The sequence below is a fragment of the Triturus cristatus genome, chromosome 3_1 (genome assembly GCF_964204655.1).
Source record: "Triturus cristatus chromosome 3_1, aTriCri1.1, whole genome shotgun sequence".
Taxonomy (NCBI): Eukaryota; Metazoa; Chordata; class Amphibia; order Caudata; family Salamandridae; genus Triturus; species Triturus cristatus.
Genome location: NC_140583.1, coordinates 717,297,355 through 717,314,927, shown reverse-complemented (window position 1 = coordinate 717,314,927; position 17,573 = coordinate 717,297,355). Strand labels below are relative to the sequence as shown.

The following is a 17,573-nucleotide window of genomic DNA, read 5'->3' as shown; positions in this document are numbered from 1 at the left end:
GTGAGAGGTCGCTCACCGGCGTTGGGCACAGTTTTCTCGTGTGCTACAGAGTTCATTTTATGTCGTGATGCCACAGTTGTTTTACGCTGTTATTGGTTGGGACGTCCTAATCTCCTAGTGGGTGGTCATCACAGTTTATCCCCTAGAAGAAGGGGTGAGGTTGGGTTTTAGTCCCAGTTAGTGACCTCTACATGGGGGTAGGTATATGGTTTATCTTCCTTATTCTAGTGGGTGTTATTCCTGATGTATGTACAAGGGTACATTGTTTGTGTATGCCACAGTTTCTCTTATGTGAGGGTGGTTATGGTCTTGGTGGGTGGTTTCCCACTTCTTTGTGTTGTGTGTAAGTCGTCCTGCGCTTCACGTGTTGTTCTGTGTAAGTCGCCCTGCGCTTCAGATGTTGTATGTGTGTAAGTCGCCCTGCGCGTCACATGTTGTCCTGTGTAAGTCGCCCTGCGCTCCAGATGTTGTTGTATGTGTGTAAGTCGCCCTGCGCGTCACATGTTGTTCTGTGTAAGTCGCCCTGCGCTTCAGATGTTGTTGTGTGTGTAAGTCGCCTTGTGCATCACGTGTTGTCCTGTGTAAGTCGCCCTGCGCTTCAGTTGTGGTCGTGTGTAAGTCGCCCTGCGCCTCACTGTGTGTATCCTCTATGTGGTCCATATTGTGGTACACGTGTATGTGTAGTGTTGGTTCACCCTTGTTGTCTGTTTCTGGCCTCGGGTGTTTGTCGTCAGGTGTGTTCACCTTTCACTACATGTATTTCAAATGTTCAGGGGGAAGGATGGGGTTACTGCTAGTTTACTGCTAGTTTGACAGTTTAAGTCTTCCCCAAAGTACGCAGTGTTAGTCTGCGTTGTTATATGGTGTAATAATCTTCATGAGGGAGGATGGGTATTGTTGATGCATGTTATATTATGATATGTCGCTTTTTCCTATCTTCTCTTTGATTTGCTTTGTTCTTGCTTTAGTGATGTTTTACTTTTGGTTGCATCCTTGAGTTATGGACATTACGGTTTATTTTGTGTATAGTTCTTTGCTGTAGTAGTGTAAACTTTGTTTTCATTTTTAAAAGGAAAGGGATAATGTTATATCCTGAGTTTTACTTAATTGTAATTAGACTAGGTCTTCCTAGCTGCTCAGCCAGAGTGAGAGATGGTAACGGAATGTTGGTGTGACTGTGATGAATGGAATGCCTGGGTGCCTGTGTGGGTGAGTGATGACAGTTGGAGATGGGCTGAGCAGCTAGGCAGGCTGCTCCTGGTGGGGCCGTGATATGAGCTGGTACATGGCTAAACCTAGACTGATGCTACCTGGAACTGGAACTAATAAAGAAGGCTTTGAAACCTACATCATGGCTACCAGTGTATACTTCATGTAAGAGTACAACAATCAGTGAATCTGCAATCCAGAAGTTCAGAGCAATCATCGAGGCTGCCATCGATGAGAGATGCAAGGATCTTGTGCTGGGAAGAGCATCATGCAGTGTCAGTTCCAAAGGCGATGCGTCGGTCTCAGATGCGGGATGCAGCTGCGTTGCAAGTCTTTTGGGACAGATTAAAACCACGCAACAACAGCGTTGCGTCGGTTGTGCTTGAAGATGCGCAACTCAATCGGGTAGATGCATCAGTTCAACTCGGAGATGCAGTGCTCAGCAGAGGAATGAGTTAGTTTCACTGGAGAAGAACCTTAGGGCCAACTTCGAAGGGTTCAGGACTGGGATAACACCACTTCAAAGGGTAGACTGACAAATGGCAGAGTCTTAGGTGCACAAGCAGGGATTTTGGAAGCCTTTTATGTCTCTGAGACTTCAGATCAGGAGGCCAGCCAGCTAACCCTGGGAGCAACTCTGGGTTCAAGTGCTGCAGGTCCAGTCCCCTCACACAGGAAAGTGGTCAGCAGGTCAGCACAGAATGGTAGGAGTACAGCAAAACAGCATCCCAGCAGAGTGTCAGTCTTTTCAGCAGCACTGCAGTCCTTATCCTTGGCCCAGTCTTCACATGTCCAGAGGTGCACTGAAGAGGTGGTGTCAGAGGTCCAGTACTTATTCCCAGCTGTGCACCTGAAGTGGAGGAGCCTCCAAAGATATGCCTTTGAAGTGCATAGATTTCCTCCCTTCCTGCTCTGGCTCCAGACTCACTACAGGGGTGTATGCAGACCTCTGTGTGGGGACAAGACAGAGCCTATTCAGGTGTATGGGAAGCTGGGTCCAACTCCTCCCTCCCATCTTGCTCGTATGGCCCATCAAATCACAACTAAGCTCCAATTATGTGTGACTGTCTAGGGGGAATATACAATGCCCAACTGCCACCCACCCCAAACATGTGATCTGAAACAGGCAGCTGGCACCAAAGGGCTAAAGTCAGAAAATGCGAACTTTCTAAAAGTGATATTTTCAGAATTGTAATTTAAAATCACAATAAGTTAGCATTTTAGATTTTAGTAGGGGGTCTAATCTCTTCCTAATTAAAAATTACACTTAGAAAACGTAATAAGGCAATCCCAATGTCTATATAGCAGAGATAGGCCTTGCAGCAGTGAAAAACGACTTGGGGAGTTTTTCACTACCAGGACATGTAAAACTTAAAAGTTCATGTCCTGCCTTTTAAATGAATTGCACCCTACCCTCTGGGTTATCCAGGGCCTAACTAAGGTGTGACTTATATGTATAAAAAGGAAAGGTTTAGGCCTGGAAAAATCTTTATTGTGCCAGGTCGAAATGGCAGTGTAAACTGTAAGCAGTGGCTCTGCAATAGCAGGCCTGAGGCATGGTTAAACGGCTACTTAAGTTAGTGGCACAATAAGTGCTGCAGGTCCACTATTTAATTTGCAAACCCTGGTACAGGGAGTGCCACTTTACTAGGGACTTTTAAGTAAATTAAATATGGCAATTGGGGATAAACCAATATTATCATGTTTAAAGGAGAGAGCACAAGCACGCTCGAACTTGGTTAGCCGTGGTTAAGTGCATAGTGTCTTAAAACCAGCAAAAACTAGGTCAGAAAAAGTGGAGGAAGAAGGCAAAAGGTTGGGGCAAGACCATCCTAAGGCTGTCAGGTCTAACAGCATACCATTGCCCCCTGTGCTTCCATAACCCGCTACTGCTGGCTCTACTCACATCCCCCTTATTCTCAGTTTATGTGCCCCTGTTCCCTCCCTCCCTAGTCCTTTTTGCTGTCACTGCCCCTGTGCTGCCATTGCCCCCTGTTGCTTCCCCTGCCTCCTCCTCCAGCCCCTCTTTGCCGTGTGTATACTCCTGCCTATTCATCTCTGGACCCTTGTGCTGCCACTGCTCTCCATTGCTGCCCCTGCACTCCTGTTCTCTATTTAATGCCCCGGCCCCCATCCTTCCTGGTATGTTGTCAGGTGCGTCCGGCACATGTAAGAGCGCTGGGCGGTCGGGTGGGACGGGGCTGGCCAGGGTGAGGGGGTGCAAGTTGAGAGATGACGGGATAGGTAAAATTAAATAAAAAATAAATAAAACTAATTATCTTGTGCTCACTGCATCGCCGACTCAGTGATGCGGCGAGCGCAAGGTAAGTGGTTTTATTTATTAAAGTTTACCTATCCTGTCGACTTCCACCCCCCCCTCCCCCATTCCCCACCACTCTTACCTGTGCCGGCTGCACCTGGATGTTGTTCTGCCACTGCCCAACTCTGCTGCCCCTGCCGCCCTCCCACCTACCCCTCAGTGCTTTATGTGCCTGTCCCTTCCCCATCCCTGGTATGTTGTGCTGCCACAGCCCGTGTTCTGCTACTGTCCTTCATTGCTGCTCTTTCCCTCACAGATTCCCCATTTGCTTGCCCCTGCTTACCCCTCCCTTCCTAGCCTGTTGTACTGCCTCTGTCCGTGTGCTGTCACTGCCCTCCATTGCAGTTCTTACCAATCATTTTCCATGTGGGTGCCTTTACCGTCTCCCTGCCTGGTCTGTTCTGCTGCCACTGCCCCTCTACTGCCACTGCCCTCCATTGCTGCCCTTTTCCCCTTGCCCCTTCTGCCTGCCCCGTGTTCCCAGTGTGCATACCCCTGCTCCCTCCCTCCCTGGTCCATTGTGGTGCCCCTGCCCTCCGTTACTACACCTGCACCTACTCGCATCCTCCTCCATGTGTGTGCCTCTGCCCTCTGTGGTCCGTTGAGCTGTCACTGCCTCCGTTGCTGCCCTGTGTTGCTGTCCCTGCACCTGAAGGGTCGGGAATAATTTTTTTTTTAAACATTTGCCGCACTGCGGTATCACGTGTGCGTCTGTGCTGTCTACTGCAGTAGTAGATCTTTGGTACCATAGTAACCATCAAGCGAATTAATCTTTTTTTAGGTCTTTTATCCAACTAGGTGTTCCCTTTACACCCCCGGATGGGCCCAGGTGTGGTCACCCTCCCCCATATGGACCTTTTGCAAAACAAACTTCAGTACTTGGGAAACTGAGTCACCCAGTCTTGTAATGGCGACCATAGCATTTTGTTTCTGACTGCGGCCAGCCCCCTTCGCCTCCTTCCTCCCTGGTCCATGGTGCTGCCACTGACCCTGTGCTGCCACTACCCTCTGTTGTTTCTCCTGTGTGTGCCCCCTCTATATATGATCTTAGGGGAAATATTGCATTTCGGGTTTCCAGTGACATCATAAATTATAAAGCCAAAGGCTGAGTGGATTGTAACTGTCACTAGAACTCCAAGATGCCAACATACTACCACATGGGAAACAACCTTTACAACGCAACATCCTTTACATCGCATGCCATTACAACGCAGCCATTGCATCGCATGTCACTACAACGCATGTTATTACAACGCATGTCACTACAACGCAATATAAGGTAAGTAATGGGGAATGGTAATTTTTACCCATGCGCTATCCAACACTTACCCTACTGTTGCACTCACTGGAGTGGGAATAGTAATGTTTACTCCTACACTATCCAACACTTACCCTACTGTTGCCCTAAAAGTAATATGCGTTGTAATGGTATGCGTTGTAATGGTAGGCATTGTCTTGGAATGCGATGTAAATGTAGTTTCTGAAAATGCGTTGTGATGGCATGCGATATAAAATCATGCGTTGTAATGGATGTTGCAATGTAAAAACTGCATTGTAAAGGCATGTATTGCAAGTGTTTGCGTTGTAACGTCATGCATTCCTACCACATTACACTTTTTATACTTTATGTATTTTTTGTATATTGTGTGCTTATATTGGGAAAATAATTTTGTAAACAGTGTTTTCTTCAAAGAGCACCCGATAATAGGCATCGGTGGAATTAGAATGTTTAGGTTTTATTGACCATTCATGACTAAATTGTTAATAAACCAATGAACAATTGAGAATTCCAGTGGATTTATGCAATTCTGTCGTACAGTTGTAGCTGTACTACATTTGCCACATAATTTGAAGATTTAAAAATTAAAAACATTTTCTAGCTCAAATACATGAAAAGTATACTGCCAGAGAATGAGCCACAAAATGTGTGATTTTTGTGTCATAATTTAGAGAACTGTGGCATATAATTTAGGTCTTCATGCTGTGCAATCCTTGTAGTCCTGAAAATATGATGATCTACAGAGTGGTTTAGGGGATGTTATGTTGATGAACTCCCAAAACACCCAAATATTTTTTATACATAAATTAGAAATTTCCCCTGTATTAAGACCAATCAGCTGACCAATCATAATGGCTGTAGCATGGTGTGTCTTTCTGAACTGGTTATGTGGTCAAAAAAGGTTCATGTTCTTCTGTGCTGGCAGTGTGGGAAGGGATGCGCCGCAGAGGTCCTCTCCTATGAGACCGTCTCTATCCACTATTTACTCAATCAGCATATTAACATCCTAGAAAGGGTATTAGAATCTGCATCCCCAATCCGTGATGCACATTTTGCATATATACTTGGGGGCATATTAATGAGTCCCTTGCGCTGCCTTAACATCACTTTTTGTGACGCACCGGAGGAGAAAATCACAATTATGAAGTCACGCAAAGCCACTTTGCATGGCTCTGAATAGCCTCAGATATGGAGTAAGGCAAGGCAGGGCAAATCACTGCATTGCCTTACTCTTAGCTAGGGAGGTATTTCATGGACTTTGTGGTGGATGCTCCCATGCAAGACTCATGGATTTTGACGCTTCCCCAGATTAACAAAACCATGTAAACTTGGGAGTGTACCAAAACTTTACACCTCCCCAGGGGAGGAACAACAAGAAGAAATAAAAAAAAATTCTCCTTGTTTTTTCTTGCTTTCTATGTGTGCTGAATTTTGCATTCTTAATCCTGAGGAAAAGGCCTTACAGGATTGTTCTTGTGCAGGAAGGTGTCCCACCCTGCACAAAAACAACCCTGGAAGCTTTTTTTTTATGAAGAACACGCAGGTGTGTGGCTAATGCTGCTACTGTGGTAGTGATTGATGCTGCCCCAAATCTAGGAAATGCACACAGCAATCCAGGGGTCCCACTACATTAGAATGGTAATTGGTTGTGTACCACAGTTGGACAAAATGATGCAGTGTCCCAGTACAGAAGTGTAGTGATTGCTCCTATAGCCTGACAATGATATCTTGTAAAGGGGAATTCAGAATCATGCGCTAGGATTGAAACCTGTGACAAGTAGGTGGAATACAAATATCAGCAGTAGTTGTATTGACCCGCTGAGCTAGCATACTTGATATTGAGCCTCTCTGTACCAACAAAGCTCTCACACAGAGGAAGCACATTCCCTGCATGTCACAGAGTCACAGAGAATCTGTCACGGGCACTCGGTCCACTAAGGTTCGGAGTTAATTTCTCTGAGACCTTCAAGACACAGGGTCTCTAGAGGAAACGTGCCTTTTCTGCGTTGTGACACTTGCTTTTTGCCTTTTGTTGGACCCTATTTCATTAGTGCTTTTTAGACTCCGCACAATGGGGCACCGCTGTTCAGACCCTGTGTATGTTCTTTGACACTGAAACATGGAGAAATTTACTAATCCTCGATTGGCATATTTAACTTTTGTATTAGGCCGTTGTGTGTTGTGCAGAAATACACCCAGGGCATGGAAAGTTAACTGTCATCTGTGGGCTGCAGCACCTATTGTGCCATCCACTAATGGGACAAATGAAAACATGGCTTCAGGCCCAACAATCTATTCTGACTGCCCAGCACTTTTGTGGTAGTATTCCTATTGAAAACATAAGCATTTCATTTCTGGTTCCACGTATTGGATTTGTGTAGTTTTTGTGTCAGGGCCTGCACTTAACAATCTACTGCATACTGGGAATTGTAGTCTTCGTGCACTTAAAATTGAACTAATTGAATTGACACACTTGAAAACAATGACTTGTAAAAGGAAAGCTTGTGAATGGTATGTGCAGTTTCTGGTGACGTGAGGCAAGTGGTCCCCCTAACCTCCGTGTCAGAATCATAGAACCATTTTAAAAGTACTGAAGCACAATTTGTAGTTTTCCACATCGCAGTGGAGAGTTTAGATAAATAAGAGTCTGTTGCAGAAAGGTACGAATATGTGATGTTACATCACGGTCTTCACACCGTGATACCTTTACAACGCAGGCATTACAACGCAAGTCATTAAAACGACTTGCGCTGGAGGGCGCTGGACTTAGGAATAGTATGATTTACTATTCCAACTCCAGCCCACGTTACAGTAGAGAAGGTGTTGGAATAGTAAAGCATACTATTCCTTAGCTTAGAGCGCCATCCAGCGCAAGTCATTGTCATGACTTGCGTTGTAATGCCCGCGTTGTAAAGGTATTGCGGTGTGAGGACCGCAATGTAACCGATGTTTCCCTAAAGGAACATTTCTGTCCATGTTCTTCTATTCATTAGTCAAACCCTGGAACCCTCTTTCTAGACGCAGATATGACGAGGTTTAGTCAAATTCTCCCCTAGGCTAGTGATTGTCACCATTGTATCTGGAGCCTGATCGATCAAATTCCCTATCATATCTAGACTCACAAGTCAGTGCCTCGGTCTACACCTGTTTTGCTAATTTGTAATCACTACTCAGCATTCTGTACTGTTGTGCATCTTGCCAGGAAGTTCATTATGAAAGATGTTGTCTCCTCTGGACTTGACCATTGAAGATCACTCCCCATTAAAGTGGCCCTTAACTTGGTGTTTTGGAGCACTGCATGTGGCAGGTACAATGAGTCTAGAACACTCAAGCTCTACTACTAAGGCCATCAACGAGTGTCAGCCCGCCCTCAAGGGGCTTCCGTCTCTAGCCATCGATTTACATGTGATCTCACCATTGTGGTCCTCCTTTCTACATCCACATATAGTACAAATGATTGACCATTCGGAACCTAGAGATCAGTTCCCCCTAACCTACTGGGCTTTCCAAAATGTCAAAGCGTCAATTGTATGACGTCAAGGATGCTGAACTTTCTTCTTACTGGCATCCTGAAGATTGAGGTTCATCTGAACACCTGCCATATGACCCAATAACCTCAAGTACAGAATAATACGAGCCTAAAACCAAAAGGCTACCTCGGTGGCAGGTGTGCAATGTATAAATGTTATTAACATGACATACCAAGTTGCAGGTCCGCACTGTCACCCCACTGCACGTCTTCTTCACCAAGTTCAAGACCGGCTTGGTATTGATTCTGCTACAGGTATAGTAGCTGCAATTCAAACCTTTAGGAAACCAGGAGTCACCAGGCTGAAATTAAAAGGAGACGACGCAACTATAACCATGTGATCTTGTGCACGTTTGAGTCTACTCTGGAATTGTCATCTACAGCAGCAAAAAGTTAAACCCAATATTGAACTGTTTCATGTCACTTTCATAGCAACCAATAAGACAGTTTGTTCAAACATTTTTCTTAGGCTTAATATTGAGATTTCAGATCAGTAATTTAGGTTCCGCAGCCTATAACCCTACTAACGTTGACAGGTGCAAGATGCCAGCCAGATCCTCTCCTTCAGAGGCAAATTAAATAACTGCATGTCAATGCTTGTTCTCGCCGCGAGTACACAAAATGTATTCACTCCAATACCCGCTGGACCTTCTAATCAAGCAACAAGAATGAAGAAAGGAGCTTCGGCTTGTTCTCTTTGTAAATGGATCGGACTTTCCCCTCTCTTGGTACATGGGGAATTACTGAGGAAATCGGACCTAGAATTACTGATTCCTCTGATAATTCTTCATCTCCAAGGGTACCCTCAGGGTCGGATTTACCCCATCCCTGGAGGTACTGATTCCTTCGGGGGTGGGTAAAATCCGGCCAATACTAGTGGGACCATGAGGGTGCCTTTAAGAATGAGGAATTTCCAGGAATGAGTCTGATATGAAAAGACGACGTACACCAAAAAAAGGAGATTAAAGAAAAAAAATAACTTACTTGCATCCCGCCGCATCGCCGTCTTCTGTTCCTTTCATGGCTCCACTGCAGGCAGAGGATCCCAGACTCCCCTGTGACCAATCCTGAAGCTGCTCTCATACTTGAGAGCAGCTTCAGGATTGGCGTGAGCGTCTATGATTTGCACTCCCAGGGAGACTGGGAGTCTGTGCTTTGCTGTCTCCAACCCAGCAACGCAACTGGGCTGTAGAGAGTTTCAGTGCGCATGAAGAATTGGCTGGCCTGAGATGGCCGGCCAAATTGTCAATCGCACTGATAACAGTGCATACAACTCCCGTAGGTGCCTGTTATTCCCCTGTTCCCACCCTCAATACTCTTGGAAACAAAAAGAAATGATAAGATACCCAGTTTTATGATCGTATTCTTTTTTTTTAACCCTGCTGGCGGGGGACGGGGAGACGACGCTCCTCCACCATAGCGGAGGAGCTGCCCCTGGATTATCCCCATGTTAAAATAAAGAGGGATCCAGAAACACAGCGGATTCATAATTCTGATGGGGCCAGTTACTGATGTAACCAGCCCCTTCCGAATCAAGAGGTTACCTGTAGTGAAGGTTCTACAGCCTAGCTGGATAGGTTTCAAGCTGCTACTCCACATCAGGAGAGATTAGATATAGCTGGGAATTTATTTAAAAAGGGTGATTTAGGTACAACCCATGTTGTAGGATTTCAGGGTGCTTGAATGGCGAGCGGGGTTCTGGATTGAGTTGGTACCTACGCTAGGCTATTTACTACAGCTGATGTCTCACGGTGGTACTCCTACACTACAATTCAAGAAACTATACCTGTCATTGTAATAAGATTTGGCTTTTGTGACAGCTAAAAAGACTCAAATCCCAGATAATTCATTAACCATATATTTTGTAATGCCATTAAAAGTTCTTTGGTAGCCATAAGATTATTAGACTGCGGCGGCTCCTCTGCTAAGGCGGAGGAGCGTCACCCCAGTGCTGTGCGGGCAGTGTAAAAAGGATGAAAATGATAATAACTAATGTTATTATCATTTTCGTTTTTCTTCCTGCTTGGGTGCAGGGTGGGGCCGTAGGGGTTGTGCTGGCCAGTGCCGGGGGCAGGGATGGAGTCTTAAGCACACTTACTAAGTGTGTATGACTGCTTGGCTGGCCCTTTCTTCTCTTTCCCTTACCACATGTCTGCGGGCAAGGACAGAGGTGGAACCTCTGTTTCCAGCAAGCAGGAGCATTTTGACAGCACCCACTTGCTGGAAGCAAAGTGTTTGCTTTTGCTTGGTGGAAGAACCAAAGCAAACAGCTATCTCCTGAGGGTGGGCACCTCAGGGGATAGCAGGAGCCGGCCTTAGGGTGTGATGGTCCCAAGGGCCGCATAAGGCCAAAGAGGGGGGCAGCGCAACTCCCTACTTCTTTTTTAAAAAGTAATTGGCCTCGGGGAGGTGGTGGTCCGTGTAGATTCCTGTTGGAAATGGCCCTTTCTGCAGGGTTACCCCCAAACGTTTTGCCCTCAAATCTCCTGTTTTGCTGACATCGTTGTTGGTGGCTTATAATTCTGGGAATTTTACCACTGCTAACCAGAGCTCTGGTGCTCTGTACTCAAAACATGGTAACATTGGCTCATCCCCAACTGGCATATTTAATTTACGTGTACGTCCCTAGTAAAGCGCACTCTATGTGCCCAGGGCATGTGAATTCGATGCTACTAGTGGACCTGCAGCACTGATTGTGTGATCCACTCTATTACCCTTTAAAATGGCTCAGGACTGCCACTGCAGAGTCTGTGGGCCGGATTCACAGAACTAACTTAAGACAAAATCCTAAACTTACTACCATTTTGGTATTCACAGAAGGCACTTACTCATTTTGGTATTCACAGAAGGCACTTACTCATTTCGGTATTCACAGAAGTTAGGAGTCCTAACTTTAAGACTCCTAAATGCCTTCTGTGAATACCGAAAGTCTTAAAATTAGGATTTTTCTCAGTTTAGTAGTAGTATAGTTAGGACTCCTAACTTTAGGACTCCTAAATGCCTTCTGTGAATACCGAAAGCCTTAAAATTAGGATTTTTCTCAGTTTAGTAGTAGTAAAGTTAGGACTCCTAACTTTAGGACTCCTAAATGCCTTCTGTGAATACCGAAAGCCTTAAAATTAGGATTTTTCTCAGTTTAGTAGTAGTATAGTTAGGACTCCTAACTTTAGGACTCCTAAATGCCTTCTGTGAATATCGAAAGCCTTAAAATTAGGATTTTTCTCAGTTTAGTAGTAGTAAAGTTAGGACTCCTAACTTTAGGACTCCTAAATGCCTTCTGTGAATACCGAAAGCCTTAAAATTAGGATTTTTCTCAGTTTAGTAGTAGTAAAGTTAGGACTCCTAACTTTAGGACTCCTAAATGCCTTCTGTGAATACCGAAAGCCTTAAAATTAGGATTTTTCTCAGTTTAGTAGTAGTAAAGTTAGGAGTCCTAACTTTAGGACTCCTAAACTGAGAAAAATCCTAATTTAAAGACTTTCGGTATTCACAGAAGGCATTTAGGAATCCTAAAGTTAGGACTCCTAACTTCTGTGAATACCGAAATGAGTAAGTGTCTTCTGTGAATACCAAAATCAGCAAGTGCCTTCTGTGAATACGAAAATGGTAGTAAGTTTAGGATTTTGTCTTAAGTTAGTTCTGTGAATCGGGCCCTGTGTGTGCAGTTTTAAACTGTCATTTCTACCTGGCAAGTTAACCTACTTGCCAGGCCAAACTTCCCCTTTTATCACAAATAAGTCCCCCCTAAGGTAGGCCTGAGGCAGCTATAGGGGCAGGGTGCAATGTATTTAAAAGTTAGGACATGTACTTTTGAGTTTTACATGTCCTGGTAGTGAAAAACTACTACATTTGTTTTTCAATACTGCAAGGCCTATCTCTCCCATGGGTTAACATTGGCATTGCCTTTAAACATCTTTTAAATGTACTTTACAATTGGGAAAAGATGGCGATTTCGAGTTTGGTTTCTGTGGACTCACAATTTAAAACCCACTACTGATGGTGAAGTTGAATTTGAAACTGTAAGTCTGAAAATGCCACTTTTAGAAAATTAGCCTTTTCTTACTTTAACCATTCCGTGCTTCTTCCTGTCTCTGTTCCCTCAGCCAATGAGGGAAGGCAGCAGTCCCAAGCCTCCTGGAACCTCCGAGGCAGAGCTGGCTGCAGGTAAGTGTGTTTTGCTTTATTTTAAATCAATGTTTGGTGCGTGTGTGCGTGTATGTATGAATGTTTGGTAAAGAGTGTTTTGAATAGATGTGTTTGTATATGTGTTAGTGTGCGCGTGTGTGAATGTCTGGGTGTCAGTGTTATGTGTATGTGTGTGTGTCTAACCCGGTCCCTCCCTCCAAAACATACCGTCCGCCACTGCTTAACAGATTGCCCCTTAAGTTAAACCTGCTGCTCTGTGCCAAACTACCAGAGGGTGAGCGCAGGTTAATTTAGGTAGTGCATCTGGCTTACCCTAACTAGGATTGTGGATCCTGCTTGGACAGGGTGCATACTCTGCCAACCAGAAAGTTCAATTTCGAACAGTTCCTGACAAACTTTGTGCAGGTTTGTCAAAGGATGTCAACGTTATTAGCACTTGAATTTTATGTATTCCTCCTTTAACCATGTCCCTTGATGGATCTGCAGAAGTATGTTTAACTTGCCAAATATCTGCCAATTTTTGCGCAGACCTATGACAAGGCAACAAGGTTAACAGTAAATGAAATATTTTCGCCCCTCTTTTAACTTTGCCCCTACTTATCAGATCACATTAAAACCAGAAATCTCTGAACTACTCTAAGAGCCTGCGAAACTTCTGACAAATTCACTAAACATGGCCTACATTATCTGCAATAGAGCACTGGCTCAAATCACCCTCTTTTATAGTGCCTCAATTGATAAATGTAGATGAAACCCATAAAATCAGGAGTAAACTAAACATGTTGTGTCTTCCTAGTTCTGTGCAGATCAGTGAAACGGTGTCAAAGTAATCAACAAATCAACATATTTTCATCCCCTTTAAATTCTGCCTCCATTCTCCAGCTGCATGAAGCTAGAGATTCCTGCACGATGCCTTCCCTGCTATAAGTCCGCCCTATTTTATGAATTTTAAATAAACGCCACCAAATTATTAGCAGAGGAAGACGTTTTTGCTCTTACAATATCTCTGCACTGACAGCAACCTTTCGTCTCTCATAAGCAGATGATTGCAACACATCAAAAACCCTACAAATCCCGCCCTGCAATGACATTTGTAAATCAAGGGGTATCAAACTCATGCTTCCTGATGTGATTCCCCATTCACAACTCATTAAAAAATCCATACTTTTGAAGAAGTCCTAAGCAATCATGTGTGAACACCCCACTAATGAAAACTTTCCATCCATTCACATATCTTCTGTTTCATGAAAACCCTTGACCCAATGGCCATTGTTCAGCTCTCTCGCATCTTCTGAATGAATATCATCCTGGTTTCAGCCCTGACTGACGCACAGAAACTGTCCCATGGATGTTAGATGAGAGCTACGTCTGGGCAGAAATTATTGAGTCTTGTTGTCTGGTACTACTTGCATTATCCATGCCATCCGCCAACATGGTGACCTGAATGGTTATTACTAATAGTCAACAATGGAACCTTTGAAATGGCGTTTCTCTGCCGTCTCTCACTCTGCCCACGGAATGAAACTGAGATTGTTGAGCTTCAATTAAGAACATCTACTGAGAACCAAAGCGATCGCCTCTTCATCTCTCATACCCAGCTTTCTTACCTTTCACATTGCCCAGCTGTCCCTAATTCTGCAGAACTATTTCAGTAGCTTCCACAGGTATGCTGATAGCACCTAACCCCATACAACAAGAGATAGGGCTAGCAATGACATGCAGATGGTCTTCTTCATTTTTAGGGTTGATTCTCACAAATACTTGATGTCTACTGGCCTCTCGCTTAAGGTCAGAGACTTCAATCTTTACTGAGAAATGGGTTCACATCTTGGGTATTGCCTTTGGCTCTGACATGCACTTTGATCCACCTCCTCCCTGCAGTTTGAAAGTCGGCCTTCTATCACATAAGGTTGCTAAAGGGCATCCAACTTACTTCCACTCAATCACTACTTTAAAAGATAGCTCTCATAGTGGTTATGCCATGATACAGCTGCTGACAGTGGTTATGCCATGACGCAATTACTGCAACTCATTCTACACCAGCTTGCCTGTTATGACGCTTCTTATCAGATAATCTAAGGCAAAGCTTTAGGTAGGATCAGAGGCAGTGGTATCTTCTAGAATATATGATGATTGTGCCCCTAACATGTTTATGGTTGACAACAAATCATAAAGCACAGTCAAGGAAATAAGCCTTCTCGAGTCAGAAATAAGGTTTATTAGCAGTTTAAAATCATTACAGAAGGCAAAAATATGATTAGTCATTCAATGATATACAGGAAAACAGAATAAAGCTCGAGGCAAAGCGATGCAGCATGAGATGACTCAAAGTCTCTCTCAATAACACAAACCTGTTCCCCATATCCTTTTTACCTATCATAGTGCTAAAGAAACTACAATATGTCCAAAACTATCCTTCCAGCCTCATTATTGTTGAAAAGCACACAGAAGACATCACACCATGCTGGTTGCCTTGAAAACATTCTAGACCCTCTACCTTGATCACAAAGCTGTCTATGGTTCACATCTATAACCTTTGAAAATGGTTTCCAGTCCTGCCAGACCACCAGACGCTTATGGTTAGTTTCGGAAACCTGATGGCTTTCAGACAGCTTAAATACAGCCATTTGGGGATAAATCTCTCCAGCCTCAAAGGTCCTCCCTATGAAACTTATCACCTCATAATATTCTTTTGGAACCAAATAGTTCAAAGCCCATGTGGGACTTTTTAGATCATGTTGGCTCTCCCGGCTTACAGACTCACCTTGCACATAGCATACTTGCTGGCTCTTTTCACATCTACAGTTGTGGGTTGACTCAGGGTTCAGACCAGGGGTTGTTGCTTAATTTGAGCCGGTGGTTTCAGGTGCTCGGCACCGGCACTTAATTGTCAACACTGGCAATTATGTTAGTCTGCCACATGGTGGTGCTGTTTAGCTAATTTAGAGACGTTCACAATACCGGTTGTTTGTAAATTCAATAAATCTTGTACCTGCCTCCCAAGCCATTCTGATAGCCCTGGGGACTGGAATAGTATGACTTGTCACACCTGGAGGAACGCGACGGTTAGTCATTTTGTTAGTACTGATATAGATAGTGTTGGCAGAGGCAATGAGTAGTGCAAGCTGTAGTAGTTTCCTGACAAGAGCCCCAGCACTTTTTGTTTCACAAATTAAGCACCACCAGGGTTTAGGTGCACGACGGGGGGGGGCAAAAGAGTATGATAAAATAAAGAGTGTTGTTGAATGGGATGTCAAGTTCATGAATGGAAAAGTATGTGTATACTGAGTGAGCAAAGATCAATTGGAAGACACAATCCAGGCTAGGAGGTGTGGATTCTGGAGAAAATAAGCATTTGGAGATGTAGAGAAAAGGAGGCAGGTAGCAAGTGAGGAGGTGGAATGATTGACTCAATGACAAAATGCTCGTCGAGTGAGGGAGAGATACGCCAAAGGACAGCTGATAATTGTAGAGAAAAGGGGACAGATTAAGGGCTAAGGCATGGAAGATCAAGGCAACAAGTTGATGTTTTTGCAAACATATGTAATCAGGAGTCAGGAGGCCCTCCATATCAATACTAGAATAGTACAGGAGGACCAACTGCCTCAAATATGTGGGTTTCAATAAATTGTTGTTCAAACCCTCACCCAACAGAGTAGGTGGTATGCGTCATCATTGGGTTTGTCACATGCGTCCGGGCTCCCAGTTTTTAGGGAGTACTTTTTTGGAATGTAGGAGGTGATCTATAATGGAGCTAAAAATCACTATTGATGTTTCAGCTCATTCTTTATTTTTGAAAAACTAAAGGGATGGTTAAAAATCGGTGATGTTGGGGATAATTATTGGTCCAGCTTCCTCCTGGTCGACATGTTTCAGCCATTCTCCTGAATCTCTCTGGGGCCTCCGACTTTCTTCAGGTCCTAGAGCCCTAGGTGCCCATTAGGATGGCGGAAACTGCCGGCCCGGCGGGGGCGATCCGCCCGCCATCCACACAGCAGAGACCCCCCGCCATATTAGAATGGCTGGGTGGTTCGCGGCAGACGGAAAGACCATCTGCCGCTTTTCCGCCGGTCGACTCGTCGACCGGCGGAAAAAGTGCCTGCTTATGGTGGCGGTGTCTGAAAGACACCGCCATCCATATTACAATGCTGGCGGTTGTATGCCTTTCCAGGGCGGCATTGCCGCCGTGGAAAGGCATACGGTCTTTACTTTAGGGGCCCGTTGTGGACCCCAGGGTGAAGGAGGGTGGTGGGTGCACTATGGTACCCCCCCCTCATTGCCATGCACTACGTGGCAGGCACCACGTGGTGCCTGCCATGTAGTGCATGGCAATGATGTGCACAGTCCTTTTCCATTGTGGGCGGGTCTGCAGCCAGCTGATCCACCCGCAATGGAAAAGGCACAGGATACGCCCACCAGTGTGGCGGGTGCATACTAATGTGCATGGCGGGACCGCCGCAGCTTCGGCGGGCGGTCCCGCGCTCCGTCGCCCGCCATCGTAATAGGCCCTTTAGTGGCAAAATATTTTCAGTATTGGGAAATGCATGAATGCTATTCTACAGGGAGAGGATGTGGTGTTATGGCCAGAGATGCCAACTTCGGAACAGAGGAACCAGGTTTGCATCTCAGCATCAGCTCAACACCCTGTGGTTCTGGGCAAATCACTGTGCTATATAAAACTGCAAATAAACAAAATCCTCACACTCTCATTCATTCATGCATTGTGTGTTATGATGCTCATGTCTGTGGTTGAGTCTTCAATAGGAAAGTCCTGTGGGAATGCAGATAAACCATGAGATACATATAAAAGAAACAATACAATTGGTGGTGAAACACTGTTGGTTTACATCATGCAAAATGGTGCTCATGTACACAGCAAACATACACACAACACTGCAGAACCACACCTTTGCAGTATTGTTTCACAAATCACCCCGTTCTGTGTATTTGTGATTCTATTGCTCTCTCTCTCTCTCTATCTCTCCTACCATATTGGTATGAAAATACTGGCCCCATGGAAGGGGATACTTTGGAGTCCCTTGCTCACATACATTAGAGCACAGAGGAGAATGATCGACTGGGGTTGTCTG

The 17,573-nt window shown here is 44.8% G+C and overlaps 1 protein-coding gene across 1 annotated transcript in view; it reads right to left on the bottom strand.

The window, feature by feature from the left end:
- Window positions 1-17,573, bottom strand: part of LOC146860841 (uncharacterized) — a 915,295-nt gene that overhangs the window by 105,892 nt on the left and 791,830 nt on the right. The window contains exon 39 of the mRNA XM_085646176.1: window positions 8,511-8,639. Within this exon, the coding sequence (XP_085502302.1) occupies window positions 8,511-8,639 (129 nt within the window). The remainder of the gene's footprint in view (window positions 1-8,510; window positions 8,640-17,573) is intronic.